This window comes from Rhizophagus irregularis, chromosome 25 (genome assembly GCF_026210795.1).
Source record: "Rhizophagus irregularis chromosome 25, complete sequence".
Classification (NCBI taxonomy): Eukaryota; Fungi; Glomeromycota; class Glomeromycetes; order Glomerales; family Glomeraceae; genus Rhizophagus; species Rhizophagus irregularis.
In genome coordinates, this window is record NC_089453.1 from 701,208 (window position 1) to 720,501 (window position 19,294).

Sequence of the window (19,294 nt, forward strand, 5' to 3'; positions counted from 1 at the left end):
TCTTGATTTATGATTGGCTGATATTTGTATCATGATTAAAAACTTTTATAAAAATTAATTCTTATTTAGGTTTTTTTTTTAAGTTTCTATTATAGAGGTTTTGCAGTTTACACCCATCCTGCAGATTCAACATATATGAGATTATATTAATAATAAAAATAGGACCTGTAATATTAAAATTGTGGCATAATAACTTTTTATTCTTAAAGTTATCATATTATTGGCAGAGTCATTCCAGTAAATTATAAAATTTCAGATTGTTGAAATGGCATTATATATTTACTAGCCATTAAAGTAATATCATATTTGCTAAATTCTTTATTAAGGAAGCTTTAAGACAAAAAAAGACAGCTGAAAGTGATGATATAATCATTATGATGCAGATTATGCTTATGATAATACTTTTTATTATTCGTAATTTTAAAATTTTAATCAAATTAACAAATCAGTATATAATCATAAAATATCACATTTCATCGGGTTACATAATTTATGATTTGCCATAATTGAAACATGTTTTTAAATATCGATCATTTGACGATATGCTTAATCTTATTGATATACAAGTGACAGTCGTTTACACTTTACACCAATCAACGTATAAAGAAATCGGACATTCGAATTCTAGAATTTTACCCAATGTGTGACAATTAATAGTAAATTAACTAGGAAATTTTTATTTCATCGCATGATATTCAAAGAACATTGCTTTAAAATTACTTTTTTGTTTCAGTAATGTTAATTTATCGCCATTTTCAAAATGGTGTGTGATTGTATATTCGAATATCAATATTTGTCCAGTTTTAATTCGCAGTTATCGGGTTTCTTTTTCTTTTATTCAAACTTAACTGCGTACAGCATTTTGAAAACGGCGATAAAATTTAAGACATTGATAATAAAAAAATAGCTAATATATTCTTTATTGCTTGACAAAATCTATAAACGATAAAACAATACATGAAAAAATGTTATATACGAAAAATAATGGATTCATGTGATTTTACACTAGGAAGATATTGGTATGATATAATATTCTCAAAGTTAAATTGAATATATGCAAAATTTCCCAATAATGAAAATAATTGCTGATATTTTACATAATAATTCAGTGAAAATTTCAGACTTATTATTATAAATAGCGGCAATAGACATAGCAGACGACTATAGAATAAATCATCATAATTCCGGGACCGTAAGATTTAAGTATACGAGATGATAATATCTTTGCAAAACATGCGCAAGCATATAACCAACTTAATATATGCGAGTAATGCGACACTGCTATGAATATTCCTTCTATCCATATAACATTCCCTTTTGAATTCGATGAAAAGTGCAAATGTTGAAAGGCATAGATCCAACTTATTTTATCATTTACTTGAATTTCTTTCAGGATCACTATTTATGGCAATATCTTGAAAGCCATAAGTAATCTTTTTTGCAACGGATAATTGTGAAGATGGCTGGTTCTATCGTCGTAACGATTTTGAAGATTTTATTTGCTAGACTTCGTCCTTCTGGAGAAAATTATGGTTATAAGTGAAAAAACAGCCGGCTATCCAGAATAATTCGTATGAAAATCCATGATGATTCTTGTATTAAATGTTCTATAACAAATGTTAAAACGAATACTAACCTGTTGGTTTTAAATTAATATCAAATCCCATTTTGTTTAATACTTAGATACTCAACTTTATGATAAATCTACTCTTTTATTAAATTGAGAAGTTTCATCATTATTTGTTGAATTTCTAAATTTAGTTTCATATATATGAAACTTTGGGGTGTAGACTCTGATCCGAAGAGTCTAAATGCTGCCACAATTAGATAAAATGATCAACAGAAGCGCACATGATTTTCTTTTTATCAAATACGAAAAAAAATTAATTAAAGACTAGCCTGACTAGGTTCCCGAGCAATACATAAATAGGTAACAAGAGATCGGCACAAAATTATTAGTTCAACGCATCACCCAAACAATGCGGGAGATGAGGAAGTAAAGGGGTAAAATTTTTAATTTTTTGCGTTATTTGATCGACTTCGATTTAATAATACACTAGATTAACAAAGAAAATCTTGATCAAACAATTAGTCTTTTATAATAATGCTCAGGGCGTACCAAATTTATACGAGATTATGTGAACCAAAGAAAATTAAGACTAAAAATGTTTAGAAATTTATTTCATTATATTTCTACATTGTATTGAGATAGAACATTAACAAATATTTTATAACCGACTAAAATTACATGGGTATTAAATTAATTTGTTAGTTTAATTTGTAAATTAGGAATAATTTTATTTGATTAGTAAGTCAGTAAGTCAAAGTAGCACAGTTATTAGTCTCAAACTGATTATTTAACATTGCGTCAGGTAAATTACATAATAAACACGTGTAGAAAATTGACGGGAATAGACGGAACACGGATTTAATATCCATAAAAAAACTTAAAACCTAAATACTTACTCGTGAAACTGTCAATGATGCGTCAATTACAAATTTTTTTTTCCATTTTACGAAATCGAATCGATTTTGCACATGAAATTTCATTTATGATTTACATATTTGTTTGAGATTATCCAAAAATTATTAATTAATTATACTTTTTGATACCTGTCAAATTGGAATAAAAAAAAATATTTACACAAGATTTATTAAAAAAAAAAAGGCCAAAATATTATTTTGGAATATTTTTACCTTTGATTAAGCATGAAATTTTGAACATATATTGAATATGTTTAGGAAAGTTTTTTGCAATTCGTAAATTTGTCATTATTTTTGAAAGAGATTTCATATTCAGTAGCAAAGTAATTATTTTAACTTAATATTAATAAAATATTTACTAATAAAAAAGGAATTTTTAAAATCGAACCCAAGAATTTCTTAGATTCTGCATTTCGATCATTAAAAGAAACTTTTTATAGTAATTTTCTGCAAAAATCTCATAACATACGAGTTTTTCTGGAAAAATATTTGTACCAATGAAATGGTATGCGTGTTTGCTTACGAGAAAATATTCAGATGTTATCACGCGGTCTTTATTTAACCTAATTGGTAGTCGCTTTTCCTGTTACTAGTTAGATTTAAACGTGTAGAATCGGTTGGCTAAAATTTTTTCATTTTGTTACTGAAGATGCATATCATGGATTCCATTTTTAAAGGGCAAGTTTAAATCAAATTTCCTTATCATCTTTCCATTTTTTTTTTTTACGAATCGCTAATCTTCAAATTAAATAATAAGCACTTGTAAAGATGGTCACATACGGGTATACAAGTATGTACTGTAATTATATAACGATTCTTTTCGTAAGACAAAAAAAAAATAATAATCTCTTAATTTTTTTAGGTATTAATATTGAAACGGTTAAACCATTTACACCTCATAAACTTGATAAGATCAAACTTACACATTCCCGACCAAAATTCGTAGTCACTGGAACAAGAAATTCGATCTTTGACTGGATGAAATGTTATGAAAATATTAAGTGTGAGTCCACATCGTTACGACTTGATCAATCAACGTTTAAAATGTCCTCGATGAAAAATTTTGATCCGATACTTAAATTTGAATTATATGATGATGAAGAGCAACACCACGATGAAGAGCAACATCATGATGAAGAGCAACAACATCATGGTCATCATTGTGGGAAAATTATCAAAATTATCAAGCCATTATTCTCATCTGGAACAAAAAAACATAGTGGTTCATCTATGATGAGATTAGAAATAAGTGTTAGCAATTATAAACACAATTCAAAAAGTATGAATCAATTACACCACCATCAACACAAAAACTCAATCCCTGTTATGGAAACCGAAGCTATAAGTGGAACAAAATTGTTACACGTTCTTAATGAGTGGCAAGATAATTTAAATGTAGAACAACTGAAAAAATCTTGCGATTATGAAATATGAATAATATTCACAATACCGTATATATTTCCTTTTGATTATGACGTTATATTAACTTATTTTTTAATTTGTTATATTTTATGGTTTTAAGAATTAATAGATAAATCTCAAGATTTATATTTACTTTCCCGTAAAAATTATTTATATATGCTTGATTTGGTCGATTTAATAAGATTTAATAATTCCGTTAAGAAAGAATTGAACTTTATTTTTTTTTCAAAGTTATTTTTTTTCGAAGAAGTAATTTTTTTTTTCGTTTCGGTAGGGCAAATTTTATTTCGTATCGTTTTTATGAATTCTTTTTCCTTTTTTCAATTTTTTTTTCTGAAATATGTTAAAAAAAAATCAAGAAATTAAGAACTCCAATTATGTAATTATGATAAAATAAATGAAATTTTAGAAGAGGGAAATCAAATTTTTTAACATGAGTTCAAAAGTTAATATGAGTTCCTTAATATATAGCGGAGTGTACGATTATTAACGTACGAACTGGCCGGAGTTTACGTTAACACTATCATGTGCACGTACACCCATATAAATATGGCTAAAATCAAAATATTTAATGGTTTTTTATTTAAAACATGAATAAGAGCATTTTTTGAAGTAGAAAATCTTACAATATACATAAACAATGCGAATTACGTTATGCTTTTAACGCTTTATGTTTACACCAAATAAACAAGAGAAAATCATTAAGTTTTGATATAACTTCATTTTTGACGATCACGAAATAATGATGAGGATTTTCGCTATATACAATTATATCGATATATTGTTATCTAAGGACTTTCGATCAACAAAATTTTGAAATTAAGTCACATGACTGTTTGGCATACGGCTAATGTCATTAGGATGTTTTCTTTGTGATATATTTTAAAATTCTTTCTTCCTTTCGAAATCGTCCAAATAGTCATATTTCGCAATTTAAACGATTTAGATTCGCGAGAGCTACGCCAATTGTTTGTACATCTTACGCATTGGATTATACTTGATTGATTCAACAATTTGAATTACACTAAAATATGCGGAATAAATTATTTAACAATAAATATTTTGAGAAGGTACGGACGTACGCGATATTGTACTACATGATAATAATAAGTTATAAGTATGTTTTTAAACTTTAAATATCAAGAAAATCTAAAATGGTTTAAAAATTATATGAATATTTAAAAGTCATTAATATAAAAATAATAAAAGATATATCAATTGATTACAGTATAAAGTATTTCCTACAAAGGTTCAGTTAGTTGAAATTGACATTTTCAATCTTCTAATAATTATCACTATTAAAAAAAGACGTTACATTAACGAATTTACAATAATTGTTTATTGATTGTAACGGGGTTATCTTTCTAAGGAAGCTAATATTTACCTTACCTAAATATCCTAATAAAATTACGAAGATCCAAATAGTAAGTTAGTTGGTTTAATAAAAAATAGAATATTGAATTACAGGGACCAGTAAAGAGATTATTAGACCATAATATAATTAATATATGTAGATCTGGTAGTCTTCGTTCACAAGACCTTAAAAAACTAATGCGTTATACAAATTTTATATATACCGAAGTTTTGACTCTAAAGTCTAAACCGTGACCTTGGTATACAGTCAGCCCTCAATATAAGTTTCTTACAGTGAGTTGTTATTCGTTACCTTCATGTCATTCAATTTAACAATTTGGATCCTTAAAGGTGTTTTCCCCTCTTTGGAAAGAATAGGCTAAGGAAATAGGGATTAATTATATCCCAGGGGGAATACATTAGTGGATCAAGCTTACAATTGGAATGTTGAATCCAATGGTATTTCAACAATCAATTAAATCGGATATGGGCGCAAATTCCGAAATATTTTGCGTACTTGATTGGTTAAATGTCACGTGTAGGGAAAAATTCTTTATAAAGCGAGTTCGTTATATCGAGGGCTAGCTGTACCAGTATTATATTAAATTTAATAATGTTCAATTTTAAGATTTTCTCACAAGCACAAAAAGAGGTATTCCAAGCAGTTTAACACGGTAAAATGGTGAATAAATACATTAAAATATATTTAGCATTGGCTCACGTTGTAAATGATACAGTTGTTTCTAAAAATTTGAATACTTCTTATAAGGTATCGTTACTGTTTTTGCCAAAGTCTTTAAAAAAATGTTGTCAGCTGATCACCAACGCTGAGGTGCGATTAGGGAAGAATGAAAGAATGAGTGAATGGAGGGAGGGAATGCGAGAGGAGAAAGGAAGAAAAGGAAGAGCAAGAGCGAGAGGAGGAAAGGACGAAGGTAAAGGTAGAAAGGAGAAGGGTAAAGAAAATGTGAATGTAAATGTGTATATATTTACAATGTGTACTATCATAAGTTTAATCATTAAGCATAACTACCCAGAAATATATATACATGGGTAAGGTACACGAGTTAGACGGAGCAGTTATGATTTGCGTACAATTTAAGATTTTTTCGGGATTGCGTATATTTTTGGGCTAAATGGCTAATCTTTATATATATTGCCGATTGGCAAATGTCACACACAACTAACAAACTCTATTAAAATATCACGTCATTTCCAATCGGCCAATATAATGGAGTTTTCAATAATCAAGGTGCGCACTATTTCTGGCACTATACTCCGCGGATCTACATTCTGATCAAATGACTTTCAACACATGATTTTTAAATATGTAATCAAATTATGTCATCTCTATTTCATATTCTCACGACAATTACTTTTTCTTTAAAAATGAGGTAAATACATAATTTTACATTTTTTTTTTTTATCTAAGGAAATTTTGTTAATTTTCTTATATAGTGATAACAAAAAAACCGAATGGACTATAATTGAGACTTTTGAAGAGGATGATTTTATTTGCGTTGATTTTTATGGTAAAATACTTGTAAATTTAATAAAAAAATTTCCCACGTTTATAATTTTTTCTTTTTGCATTAAAAATATATATGATTATTACTCAAAATTCTTTATTTCCTTTTTTTTAGAAGGAGTAAAAAAAGGGAACAATACTAGGTATGTTTTTAATAATAATTAATACCGTATATCACAATTACCATCGTTAAAAGTAATTCAACAACGTATGATAAAATTTATTTAATATTAATAATATATTTTGTTAATTTCATTTATAGTGATAATAAATTTGGGAATCCCAAAGTTAAATATGAACCGAATTTTGATAAAAAAAGGAATAGCCTCTTAAGTTTAAAGAATGAAGAATATTATTTAGAGTGGGATAAATATATTTCAAAATATCGAAAATCAATTTATAATGAAGAAATAGAAAATTTACAAAATCAGTTGAAAAAATTAAAAATTGTTGAAAGTAATATTGAAAGGGATCTTGATTATAATAAGAGGAACGAAAAAAAATTTAAGGAATCTCAAAATAAATATGTTGAAAATCAAATTAAAATAAAGGAAGTTGACAAAAATATAAATAATTTACTTCAAGATATTTATAAACTTAATCAATTAAAAGATATTGGAAAAGATCTTTTGGGTAATAAAATAAGTTTTGGATTATTTGATGTGGATTTTAAAACTTTACAAAATCTTCCTGCTGATTGTAAGTACTGTAAATTATTTACTGGTAAATTGCTTTGGTCTTATTATTGAAATAATTTTTATTAATTATTTTTTTTTATTTATAATATTAGTTGTGGCTTTTCCTGCGTTCCTTGTTGAATATAATCATAGAAGTGATTCAATTTCAAATACTAAAGGTGATTTGAAATATTTGGATTCTTTACCACAAGGAATTAAAGATGATATTATTAAGGTCAATATTCAAACATTTTATTAATATTTATAATATTTAAAGAAATAAAATAATTTTGAATTTTTATTATTTTAGTCAGCAAATAAGTACAACATAAAATACACGATTGATCTATTTAACGAATATGAAAAGATTCATCGTGCTAATTAATTTTTTGATGGCGAATAAAACATATGTATATATATTCTTTTTTTTTATAAAAAATTTATTTCTCGCAATGAATTATAATGTACCGTATTTATTTTGTTTTTTTTTATTTGTAAATAAGTTTTTATTTTAATTAACATATAATCTTTACTAACATTGATATAATATGAAATTTATGAAATGTATAACAGAATCTAACAAAGTTAATGGTTTACTGCGTAATCTCTTTGTGGATAAGATCCATGTGACCATGCATATAATCTATTATAGTTTTTGATTAAAATCTCGTTGGGACGAACCAATCTGTTCCACGATATAGTTAATTTAAGTAGAAGTAGTCGTCTTTGTCTTATTATCAACAAAATTCGCGAAATCTGTATGTCAAAAAAAAAGGAGAGACAGAGGACGAGGAGTAACATAAATTTGATGTCTTATGTAATTAATCTATCTGCAGAATTAAAAATTCTAGATAATGTCTATATCTGGCGATATCAGGCTGGGATTGTTGACGTATTAAAAAAATAAACGGATAAATGAATAACTGTGAAAATTCTAGAAGCCTCCTTGTTTATTTTAATAAAACTTGTTAAACGACAGATCACGTGATTGTGGTTATTTCGTTAGGTAAATGTTTTATAATCTAGATATGATTGAGATAAGAGATAATTAAGAGATGGTGATTAACGGGTTTTGTCTATAAATGTATGTATTAAGGGAGTTTAATAATACCAAATTTTGTTTCATTTACACAAGGGAAATAATTACCCCATTAGTACTAAATTTTTTTTTTTTTTTTTTTTTAAAAAAAAATGGAATCTTAAATTTTTATTGGCTTTCAATACGAAAATAAAAAAAAGAAGAAAAGAAAAACAACAAACATACCCCAAGGAAGAGTTATTTTTTGGAAAGAATTACATTGATCAACTGACAATCAAATTGGGCAAAAAACATTAAAATACTCGTTTCAACCCTCGCTTTTTGTTAAAAAAAAAAATCATAATGGTTCCAAAACTTAATTACGATTGTTTCCAAAATGTTTTCGAACATCTTGACCAAGACACGTTATTCAATTGTATCCTAGTCAATCGTTCATGGTTTAAAATTTTGATACCTTATTTATGGGAGAATCCATTTTCAATTGTTCATCGTGATGGAGCAGCAAATTCAAAAAAATTACTCAAAACAATAATTTCAATGTTTCCTTTTGATAAATGGACGGAAGAAAAGTTAAATTCATGTAAATACTATAAGGTTACTTATCATAAATATAGGAAATCAATTCGGGATTATTTGGACTATATGGAAATTTTTAAATCCGCCGAATTTCATGGATTTATTGACAAATGTTCTCGTGTACCGCCTTGGAAATACAAAAATCTTAAGAAAATTTATGATGAAAATGAAAGAACGTGGATATCAAAATATGATGAAAGTTCGATTTCATCAACTTTAACAAATCATATTTTTAATATTATTTTTAGGAATTGTACAAAAATTAGACAGTTTTCGTTATTTAACATTTCTAATATGACAGTACAAAATAATTCTTTTAAAAACCTTTCGAATCTTTGTTACTTAGAAGTTGGTAAACCTTATTATCTTGGTAATATATTTCGTGATTGCAAAAAAATTAAAAAGATCGTAATTCATTTCCATGGCTATAATACACGAGACAGATGGTTATTATTAATTAATTTTTTAAAAGATCAAAAAGAATTAAAAGCTATACATTTTTCGAACTACACGAGTTGGAACATTCGAGATAATCGTTATTATAATCAATTAAAACCAATTTCAGAGGAATTATTAATACAAATACATTCAATTGAAGAACTTGGTATGAATGGTTTCATATTACCATGCAAACAACTTAATACTCTTTCAAATGTAAAACATTTAGAAATTACTCTCTGGAAATGGAAACCTGAAACTGTTGCTGCATTCGATAATGGATTATGTCCACTCTTGGAAGTTTTAAAATTTCAAGGTGATCTTCCACCTTTAGATGTTTTGGCTAAATTTATAGGAAAAACAAAAGGTCATTTACAATGTTTTTATATAAAGAATCCTAATCAAAACCATTATAACCACACTCAATTATTGTTAAAATCTATTGCAAAATCGTGTCCAAAACTTAATTCATTATCTACAATTATCAATATAACAAAAGATTTAAGCTTCTTGAAAACTTTATTAATTTCATGTAATGAATTGAAAAATTTCACTCTAATGAGCATCGATTTCATGAGTCAATCATTATTACAAGAACAATTGAGAGTGATGGATGAAAATTGGGGTGTTGTTCATGAAAAATGCCAATATAAGAGAAGCAAGAATATCAATTCGATAAGATTTAATAAATATCAAATTAAATTAAAAAATAATCTCTTTGATCATTAAATTTTTTTTAAGCGTTATTTGCATATTATATTTTTCTGGTGAAAGTTATATGAAAATATTTATTCTATTTAGATGAGAGGATATTACTATAATATTATAATACTTTTCTTGTATTTGTTTTTGAAGTATAATAAACTCCTATTATCATGTATTAAATATTTAAGTTATCTAAAAATATCGTCCAAGTTATTGTCACGGGTTCGGATCGATTTAAGGCAGATTATCCAGTTCGGAAATCTCTGGATTATTATTTTTTGAAGATAAGCAAATAACTTCTATTGAAACTCCAAAAATGGATTTATAGATTAGTTATGAACTCGAATTTGTTAGATAATTACTTAATTTTAGCCTGTATAACCTTTGATTTTTTTTAATATATAAATCCGTATTTATCTTTGCAGTTCTTTATAATGAAATTGCTAACCTAAAACTGTTAGCCGTAAACTTTTATAATGAATCGTGCATTTGCAATTTTATTAGTAAAAACGCCCATAATTTTTGGTGTCTAGGTTTCTACATCTGGTCACCAGTTATAATGAAGATGGTTAGACTATACGTGATTGTAGACGTAATAAGCCGTAACATATACCCTTGACCTCCGACCATAGCATTCCTTGAGTTTGCCGACTGGCGTTTGAGGCCATAGCTCTAGTTAGGTTCTTCCATATTGTAGTGTTTCACTTCTTATCTATTTCTTTTCTTTTTCCTAAAAGATTATTATATTTAAGCATCTCTTTATTTTTGGCTAGTTTGATTCTAGATCTTGTCACTCATTTTATTTATTTATTTATCTTTTGGATGAAAAACATTTGGGATTTCAATTTAATTCCATAAAAATATTTTTATCCCTCTCAGAGTAAATGTCAGTTATTTTCCCTCATAATTATGATATATTCATATAAATTGTTAAACCCTGATACATCTAGTTATGATCAATTAATAATCAAATTAATTGATATACCTTACCACGTGGAAATCAATAACTTTTCCTATTATGAATTTGTGACATCTTATTGAATTGGCGATTCTGCGCAAATATTATTAAAATGTCATAAAAGCTTTTTCTATTTTTATTACTAGTAACCATTTTGTATTTTTTTTGATTCATTGTAAATTTCATCTTGTTAAATTTCTTACTAAATAACAAAAATCAATTATTTAGGCCCGTGTCAATATTGCAGTTCTTGGTATATATATATATGCATAGAATATTTTTTTTTTATAAATTCAATAGATGTAGCGAATAGTGATAATTCCTCATTTAAATGCTCATTAGTTATAAACCTTGGTTGATAAATCTTTTTTCGCAAACAATCTTATCCGAATGAAAAATAATATATTGCCAATACCCAGCCCGCTTATAAATGAAAAACTGATCACCCGTATAATAATCCACAAAGAAATCGATTCATAAAAATTTGAATACTGATAAATGTTAAGATTTTATAAAAGTATATATATACTACAGTGTAGTCATAAATCTAAATCATCCACATCGGGGAATCGAACCCCGGCCTTCCCGATGAGAACGGGATATCCTAACCACTAGACCAATGCGGATTAATGTTTGTTACTAAATGACAAATATAACATAAATAATATAAGTCCCTGCTCCCTACACACCTACTATATAAAACCATTTATGTGTTTAATCAATTTTTATTATAATTGGAAAAGGTAAATCAATTAAATTGACTTCTTTTCAAGTTAAATTATTTGACTTTATTATAAAAATACGTTAATATTATATGCAAAAGGAGATCTGCCAAACGAATATATGATCTATTCATCAAGTATAAAAGATAATCCTTGGATTTTCTTATTTCTTAAATCTTCTATAAGTTAAGTTACTTCATAATTATACTGTATTTTATTTTAGAAATACTTTATCTTCTTCATATCCTTATGATTTTAATATATTAAATATAAATGATTATTCTCAGGAATAAAAAGAAATAAAGTTTAAGTAATCATTAAATTAAGCATTAAATTATCAAATAATTTTCGATTCATCTGTATCAAAATTCTAAAAAAAAATGATATTACATTTTTATCTAATTATTTATAAAAAAGAGCAGCATCAACTTAAAAAATTATCTGAAGTATAATTTTACTGAATGCTTTCCAAAATTCTCCAAATATATTTCTCAATACTGCATTTCTTAACAAGAAGCAATAGATAAAATTAATAAACTGAAATTATTGATTTATCATATTGACTCAAATTGACTTGGGATCTACCGATTATCAGAAAAATTACCTATAAAATCAAAGAGTACCGATGTATAAGTAACACGGGTCACTGTAACGATTAATTAGCAAAAGGAAATTTATAAATAGATCTATCAAGAAAACGAATAGGAATTAAGGAATTTTACGTCACCCTTATTAGGGACCGCCAATCAGATACTAACCACCCCACTTAACATACTTTCCTCCAACCTCCAATAAAGTATGCGTATGAGGATCCTTATCATGGTCCTGCCATGTAAGAGAAGATTTCGCGGTACCCTCATTATAATTTAACCATTAAATTATAATGATTCGGTATCCTGAGATGACGCATGTGTTATCAGTAAGGAACAGGTCTCTTACCTTGTTTTACTTCTGGCTGTAAATCAATTAAAGATGTTTTACTAAAAGTCCTCTTTTCTTTAGATCTTTTTTTGTTTTCCGAATAATCTTGAACATGGTTGAATTACAGTAGCAGGACAAAATCATGAATGTAAATTAGCAAGGGCCCTTGCATAGCAGTGATAACACTATTCTGTGAGAGAGAAGATATGACTTAGGATCTACCGATCATCAGAAAATTACCTATAAAATCAAAGAGTACCGATGTATAAGTAACACGGGTCACTGTAACGACAATTAGCAAAAGGAAATTTATAAATAGATCTATCAAGAAAACGAATAGGAATTAAGGAATTTAACGTCACCCTTATTAGGGACCGCCAATCAGATACTAACCACCCCACTTAACATACTTTCCTCCAACCTCCAATAAAGTATGCGTATGAGGATCCTTATCATGGTCCTGCCATGTAAGAGAAGATTTCGCGGTACCCTCATTATAATTTAACCATTAAATTATAATGATTCGGTATCCTGAGATGACGCATGTGTTATCAGTAAGGAACAGGTCTCTTACCTCTTTTTACTTCCGTCTGTAAATCATACTAAGAATGAGTTTACTTAGAGCAAAGGCTTATACTATACCGCGCCAAAGAAAAGTTGCTAAAAGTAGATGAAAATAGTTGAGAAAAATATTTTGATCTTTCGGAAATAAATAGTTTAGATAAGCTGAAAGAAGCAAAAAAAAAAAGTATTGACTATTTTAAATGAACTGCCGGGAACACCTGGTCCTGGTGGAAATAAATATAAAATAATTTAAAAAGGGATAAGAAGTAGAAATAAATAAAAAAGATAAAGATAAAATGATAATAATGAGGGGGAAGAAAAGGAATGGAACAAGAGAGGGAAAGAAAGGAAGGAATTTTTTTTTAAAAAAATTTTTGGATGTAGAGGTTAGAGATGCATTTTATATAAATTTTTTATTTTTTATTTACAGTTAGAAATTGTCATATTAAATCAAGATTTTTCCCACGGAGTTTACTATAGTCAGAGTATAATATTAAATCAAGATAATCAAGATTTTTTTTTTCCAACGAAGTTTGCTATAAGTCAGAATATTAAAAAATTGGGCCATATTAAATCAAGATTTTTTTCTAACGGAGTTTGCTATAGTCAGAGTATTAAAAAATTGCCATATTAAATCAAGATTTTTTTTTTCCAACGGAGTTTGCTATAGTTAGAGTATAAAAATTGTGTAAAAAAATTTTTTTTCGACTATTGATCATGCATAAAGCTGAGATTGTAAGTAAAAATTTTGAAACAAAATGATCTAAACACGCGCATAATATCAAGTCCGCTTGTTTGCATGAGACACGATTTGTATATTTTTACGTTTAACAAATGTTTGGTTTATTACACAAAACTAAATGGCCATTCGGCAAGATATCGTTAAATCTCCTCTATCGAATTTTATGAGTTACTTTCGACAAAAATGTCGAGTACCCCGTAACTTATGAAAACAGCTGTAAATAAATAATTATTTATTATTGGATAATAATAAATTATTAATTTCTGTAAGATAACTGAGATAACTGATAATTGTTTTTATAAACGCCTGTATTTATTGTACTAATATGCAATATATTATGTATTATATTTTTTTTACAGCCTATAAATAGAATTATTGCAAAAAAAATAAGTCAGTAAGTCAACTTAAGTTACTTAAGTTACAGGATCACGAACTATAATATAGGATATTGTTACTTCAGATTTATCGTCTCAAGTTACAATTCCATTCGGGACATAGTAGGCAGTAGCCATATTCGCTATGAAGCCACCAGTCATCTTTTGGTTTTTCTGTGTTTCGGAAGAAGAAAAGTAAAGTCAAACGCCAATTATTATACCAGGCCTTTCATTTTGAGAATGGAGCAGCTGCGTAAATCCAACAAATTATGTTATTGAGTCGTCGCAACGTGCGAAGCGTAACGCAGAACATGGCGGCTTATTTGAATGGTAAGATATATTTATATTGAGGGTTTTAAAAATTATCTGCGATTGTAAGTAAAATTTCGAGATTCAAACATTTGCATAATATTTTTATTTTTAGCTGATCAAGTTCCGCTTATAACTTTTATAAAATTGGCAAATCTTGTCGTTTGCATGAGACTTGTGGCTGATGTTCCTTGAATTTATATTAAAAATATTAAAAATATATTTTATTTACGTTTAACAATTGTATGATGCATATTGCATATTCATATTGTATTTTAATTAGTTTATATTAGAAATACAGTACTCTTATTTCATGATTTTTAATATATTAAAAAAACTATTAAATAATCTCGATTATCAAAATCCCGAAATTCCGATTAGTAAAAAATACCATCTCCTGCAAAATCCCGAAATTTAATATCCTGACCGATCACAATGTTAAAATATTTACAATTTCACATATTTCATTCATTTAAATATGCAAAAGAATATAAAATATGTAGTTTGCTGCTGATTGTCTCACTTTGATAAGCATTAGGTAGGTATATTAACAGCTTTTGTATGTTATTGTTTATATGGTGTAATTTAAGCCCATCTGTTTCAGAAAAAATTCCTACGTTCTTACACTTTTGTTTTCGTTCTTGTTTCCAAAAACATCAACTTTTACTGTCTAAAGTGAGGAATTAACTTTCCGGGTATACTGTAATTCAATTTTTTAAATAAGGTAAATTGATTTATATCCTGGGTATTTTAGTCAGTGCTATACGGTACTTATTTTTTATACCAAAAATAAATGAATCACTTGATTACGTACATAATTAAGCAAAGTTCGATTTGATGTATAATTTAATACATTCAGATAAATTAATATCAACTATAAAGCCAGCTCTCACTTTAAAATGAACCAAATTACTAATCCCAGACGACGAAAGGGGAATAATAAAAAGATAGAGACTACTGAACATCGTGAAGCACGTCTTGTAATGAATGTGAAAAGAAATGGCAGAAACTAGCAAACTTTTAGGTTAATGTTGGGTTTTATTTTTTTTTTATAAATAATTATTTGATAAAATACAATATTTATTTTTTTTATTTTTATTCATTTTAAAATTTTGAAACAAATGATTCAAGATTAATTTGCCCACCATCTTTTTACCATAAGTCCATAACAAATGTGCATTTAAATTTTATGAAGTTTTAATAATTTTAGTGTTAACCAATCTTGCAAAAAACGCAAAATAATACCACATTTGACGCGTGGTCAATGTAAACTCCCTTTTTACAATAATATTCAATTTTTTTTAGTGTATTCTTTCTCCTTGAGCTTTTATTTATATGGTATTATTTTTAAATAAGCTTTCGCTATTATAGTGTTTGTGTATTTACCTGTTATTACCAATTGACAGCGTAACGTTACCAATTTTTAGTATAACGATAGTGCCGATACTTTTAAAGGGTCTGATACGAAATCCCGAAATTCATAATCTCGTGATGCACTGTCCTAATGAATTGGCCGTTACGCAAAACCTTGTGGATCCCCAATGTGCTGTTAATGCTATTAATGCCGTAACTTTTACTGTGGCCGATGCCGTAGAGTATAATAGTTTAAATAGTCTAATAGCATAAAATAGTTTAATAGCATAGTAACTTAACGTAAATTTGTTATTAGCTTCTTTGATTATAAATTCATCAATAAGAACTTAAAGTAATTGAAACTGTACAACAATGATGAGCAAAGTGCTAGGCCAACCTAAGAAAAGACGTCATGGTAAAATTTAATAAATGTTACATATACACAAGTTACGGTGCCGCATATACCAGTTACGGCGCATTCCCCAGTTATGCCTTAGAGTAAAGAGTTATAACTAGTTATAACTCAGTTGTGATGCGGCTCATTCCAATGTGACCAAGTTCAAACCGGAATTCAATAACCCGATAGATCAAAAATCCAAACTTCTATACAATAATTTTTCTTATAGCGAATTTTTTGTTACGAAGATTTCTTTAAAGGAACGTTCATGACGCACTTTACTCTTTTTTTGTGGGTTCCGATACTCCAAAGTTCCGAATGGTAAGTTTTCGTAATGAATTAATGTAGTATAGAAATTATATAGCATAAAAAAATTGGCCAGAATTAGCCTAATTCTACCAGAATTTTGATTTTTTAACCACATACCATATAATATTATGTATATGATATAAATTACAGACTCCGGTAAAAGTAATGGCGGTCAGTTTTTTTTAATATAGCACATAAATTTATAATGAAGCTATGAAATCTTTTTTTATTTTCGAGAAGAAGAGTCAAAAATACATATAGTTTATTATTTGATAAATATTTGATTTGACCTCTATTTGCATCAACACATGCTTCAATTTGATTTTGCATGCTTTATCTCGCTATTGATAATTATGCTATTATCAAAATTATTTTACTCCTTTCTAAATAAATTGAGAAATGGCTTGTAAATTTTTTTCTTTTTTTTGTATTACCATCTTCTTAATATATTGCTTCAAAAACAATCCAAAGTTTTCATTATGATTTGAGATTTGGGCTTTAAAATGAACATGAAAAACTCATTATTGAAAGACAAATTTCCATACCACCTTAGATATTATGAAAGTTGTTATTTTACATCACTATTATAATAATAAGCTCATCAATAGCCTAAAAAATTATTTGGTAAGTTAAAAATACACATATTTTAAAGTTTTCTTGTTGAGAATTAAAATTGACCATCATTTCGATTTTGACAGTATTTTTTAAGATATAGCTTTAGTATTGGCATTTGAAATAAAAATATTTAGAATTTTGACATTTTTTTATAAGAGAGGTATATATATATATTGCTTGCAGAAATGCAAAAAAAATTCTAATTCAATTAGAAAATTCTTAAAGATTTGTTGGGTAATAAAGTAAAAATAATGTTAATAATTGAAATTACTTTTTTTTTCATTGCTTTTTAAATGAGAATTCCATTGTTTAATTTGGTATAAGAAGTAATGCTCTAATTGGGATAGTTATGAAGTTATAATCAAATTAAGAAGCGGTATTCTCACCGCCATTATTTTCGCTGGGGACTGTATTACTGAAGAAATAATTCTATTAACCCCTTGCCTAAGATTGTCACAAGTGGCTAATTATTAATATTGTATTAATTGAGATCTTCCGTTCTAGACTTAATAACGGTTTCCGGTTTCGTTCACTGGTTAATTATGCATAGACCATGTGCGTGGCAGGACAAACAAAGTGAAATCCAACCTCTCCCACCAATACTTATCGGTCAAATCAATTGCTTTAATATTATCGCATAATTGTTTAGCTAAATTAATGATCCTACCAATTATTTCATTCCTCGATTTTGATCACTAGAAGCCTTCCAAAGACCTAAAAAATCGTATATATCACGTGACATGCGAATAACGCTGCGGAATTTTTTTGCGCATCCTGCACGAATTTTATTATTATTATTATTTTGAATTTTTGATTGTCTGATTGTCTGATTGTCTGATTTTTTTTAATTAAATATTAAGAGCTTTTTTTTACCCCAAATGAGTATTACCGTAGTTGGATTTCGGGATGATCGAGATGATCTCGGCTTACTTGTAATAATACTTTTATACTGATAAAATTGGAAATTTTATCATGTGAGGTGAATAACAAAGGAGTGCAAAATCTTCTGTTTTTCAAAGCTTTAAAAGAAAAGGGTTTCCCTGCCTTTTTGCTAACAAGATTTAATATACTATTTGAATAATTTCTAATTTCCGTAACCTTTTTACGTAACGTATTAATAATGAAACGCTTTTTACTGAGTTTTCTTATCGCAATCCTCTTCTCCAGTATCTTAGTTGGAGGAGTTTCCATCCGCCGTAAAGGTACTATTTATTTCTTTTCTATCAAGTTCAATCACATCTTGGAAGTAAGGAATGTTTCTTGGAAAAGTTTGTCTAATCTTTCTGTTTTGTATTTATCCAGAGCTAGCCCGACAACTAAAAAAACGAGGTTAGTAATGTTAAATTACTTTAAAAAGAGTTCTACACATTCTACGATCTATCATGATAACGATATAATGTATTGTAGGCTGCGGTATAGGTGATTACCATGAACCGAACGGATGTTTATGCGAAGCAGATTTTCACTGTGCGAGTTTTGTTTGTTGCCATAATATATGTGCGGATACGTGTTAACGCTCAGCAAATTGATTCATATTATTAAGCATTTTTAGAGTACAATTGCCGTGCAATTATTCTCATTTATTTCATTGATATTTCCTTTATATGCTTTAATTTAATTTTCATTTCATTCATTAATTTATTAATTCTCATAGGGAGTGTTATTACATAATATCCATTTGTTATAAGTCTTAACCCTTAATATATAAAATCTTATGTTACACTATATCCTTTCTTTACCTCCGCCCTAAAATATTACGTAATAAATGTCATTGTTCATTAGTTTTAAATTAATAATCCTAATTTCAA

At 27.6% G+C, this 19,294-nt stretch overlaps 4 protein-coding genes across 4 annotated transcripts; all 4 read left to right on the plus strand.

The window, feature by feature from the left end:
- Nucleotides 1-3,252: 3,252 nt before the first annotated feature.
- On the plus strand, nucleotides 3,253-3,918 carry OCT59_016627 (uncharacterized protein; the record flags this gene model as incomplete). The annotated part of the gene is made up of 2 exons (XM_025330167.2): nucleotides 3,253-3,274; nucleotides 3,347-3,918. The coding sequence occupies 2 exons, from the start codon at nucleotides 3,253-3,255 to the stop codon at nucleotides 3,916-3,918; spliced, it is 594 nt and encodes a 197-aa protein (XP_025183442.1).
- Nucleotides 3,919-6,648: 2,730 nt separating this feature from the next.
- On the plus strand, nucleotides 6,649-7,849 carry OCT59_016628 (uncharacterized protein; the record flags this gene model as incomplete). Its single annotated transcript, XM_066145819.1, has 6 exons — nucleotides 6,649-6,653; nucleotides 6,718-6,791; nucleotides 6,903-6,930; nucleotides 7,050-7,486; nucleotides 7,578-7,699; nucleotides 7,775-7,849. 6 exons carry the CDS (start codon nucleotides 6,649-6,651, stop codon nucleotides 7,847-7,849), a joined length of 741 nt encoding a protein of 246 aa, XP_066003562.1.
- Nucleotides 7,850-8,845: 996 nt separating this feature from the next.
- On the plus strand, nucleotides 8,846-10,246 carry OCT59_016629 (uncharacterized protein; the record flags this gene model as incomplete). Its single annotated transcript, XM_025315122.2, has 1 exon — nucleotides 8,846-10,246. The coding sequence occupies one exon, from the start codon at nucleotides 8,846-8,848 to the stop codon at nucleotides 10,244-10,246; it is 1,401 nt and encodes a 466-aa protein (XP_025183445.2).
- An 8,360-nt stretch (nucleotides 10,247-18,606) lies between these two features.
- Nucleotides 18,607-19,000, plus strand: OCT59_016630 (uncharacterized protein; the record flags this gene model as incomplete). Its single annotated transcript, XM_066145822.1, has 3 exons — nucleotides 18,607-18,688; nucleotides 18,789-18,815; nucleotides 18,894-19,000. The coding sequence occupies 3 exons, from the start codon at nucleotides 18,607-18,609 to the stop codon at nucleotides 18,998-19,000; spliced, it is 216 nt and encodes a 71-aa protein (XP_066003563.1).
- Between the last annotated feature and the right edge of the window lie 294 nt (nucleotides 19,001-19,294).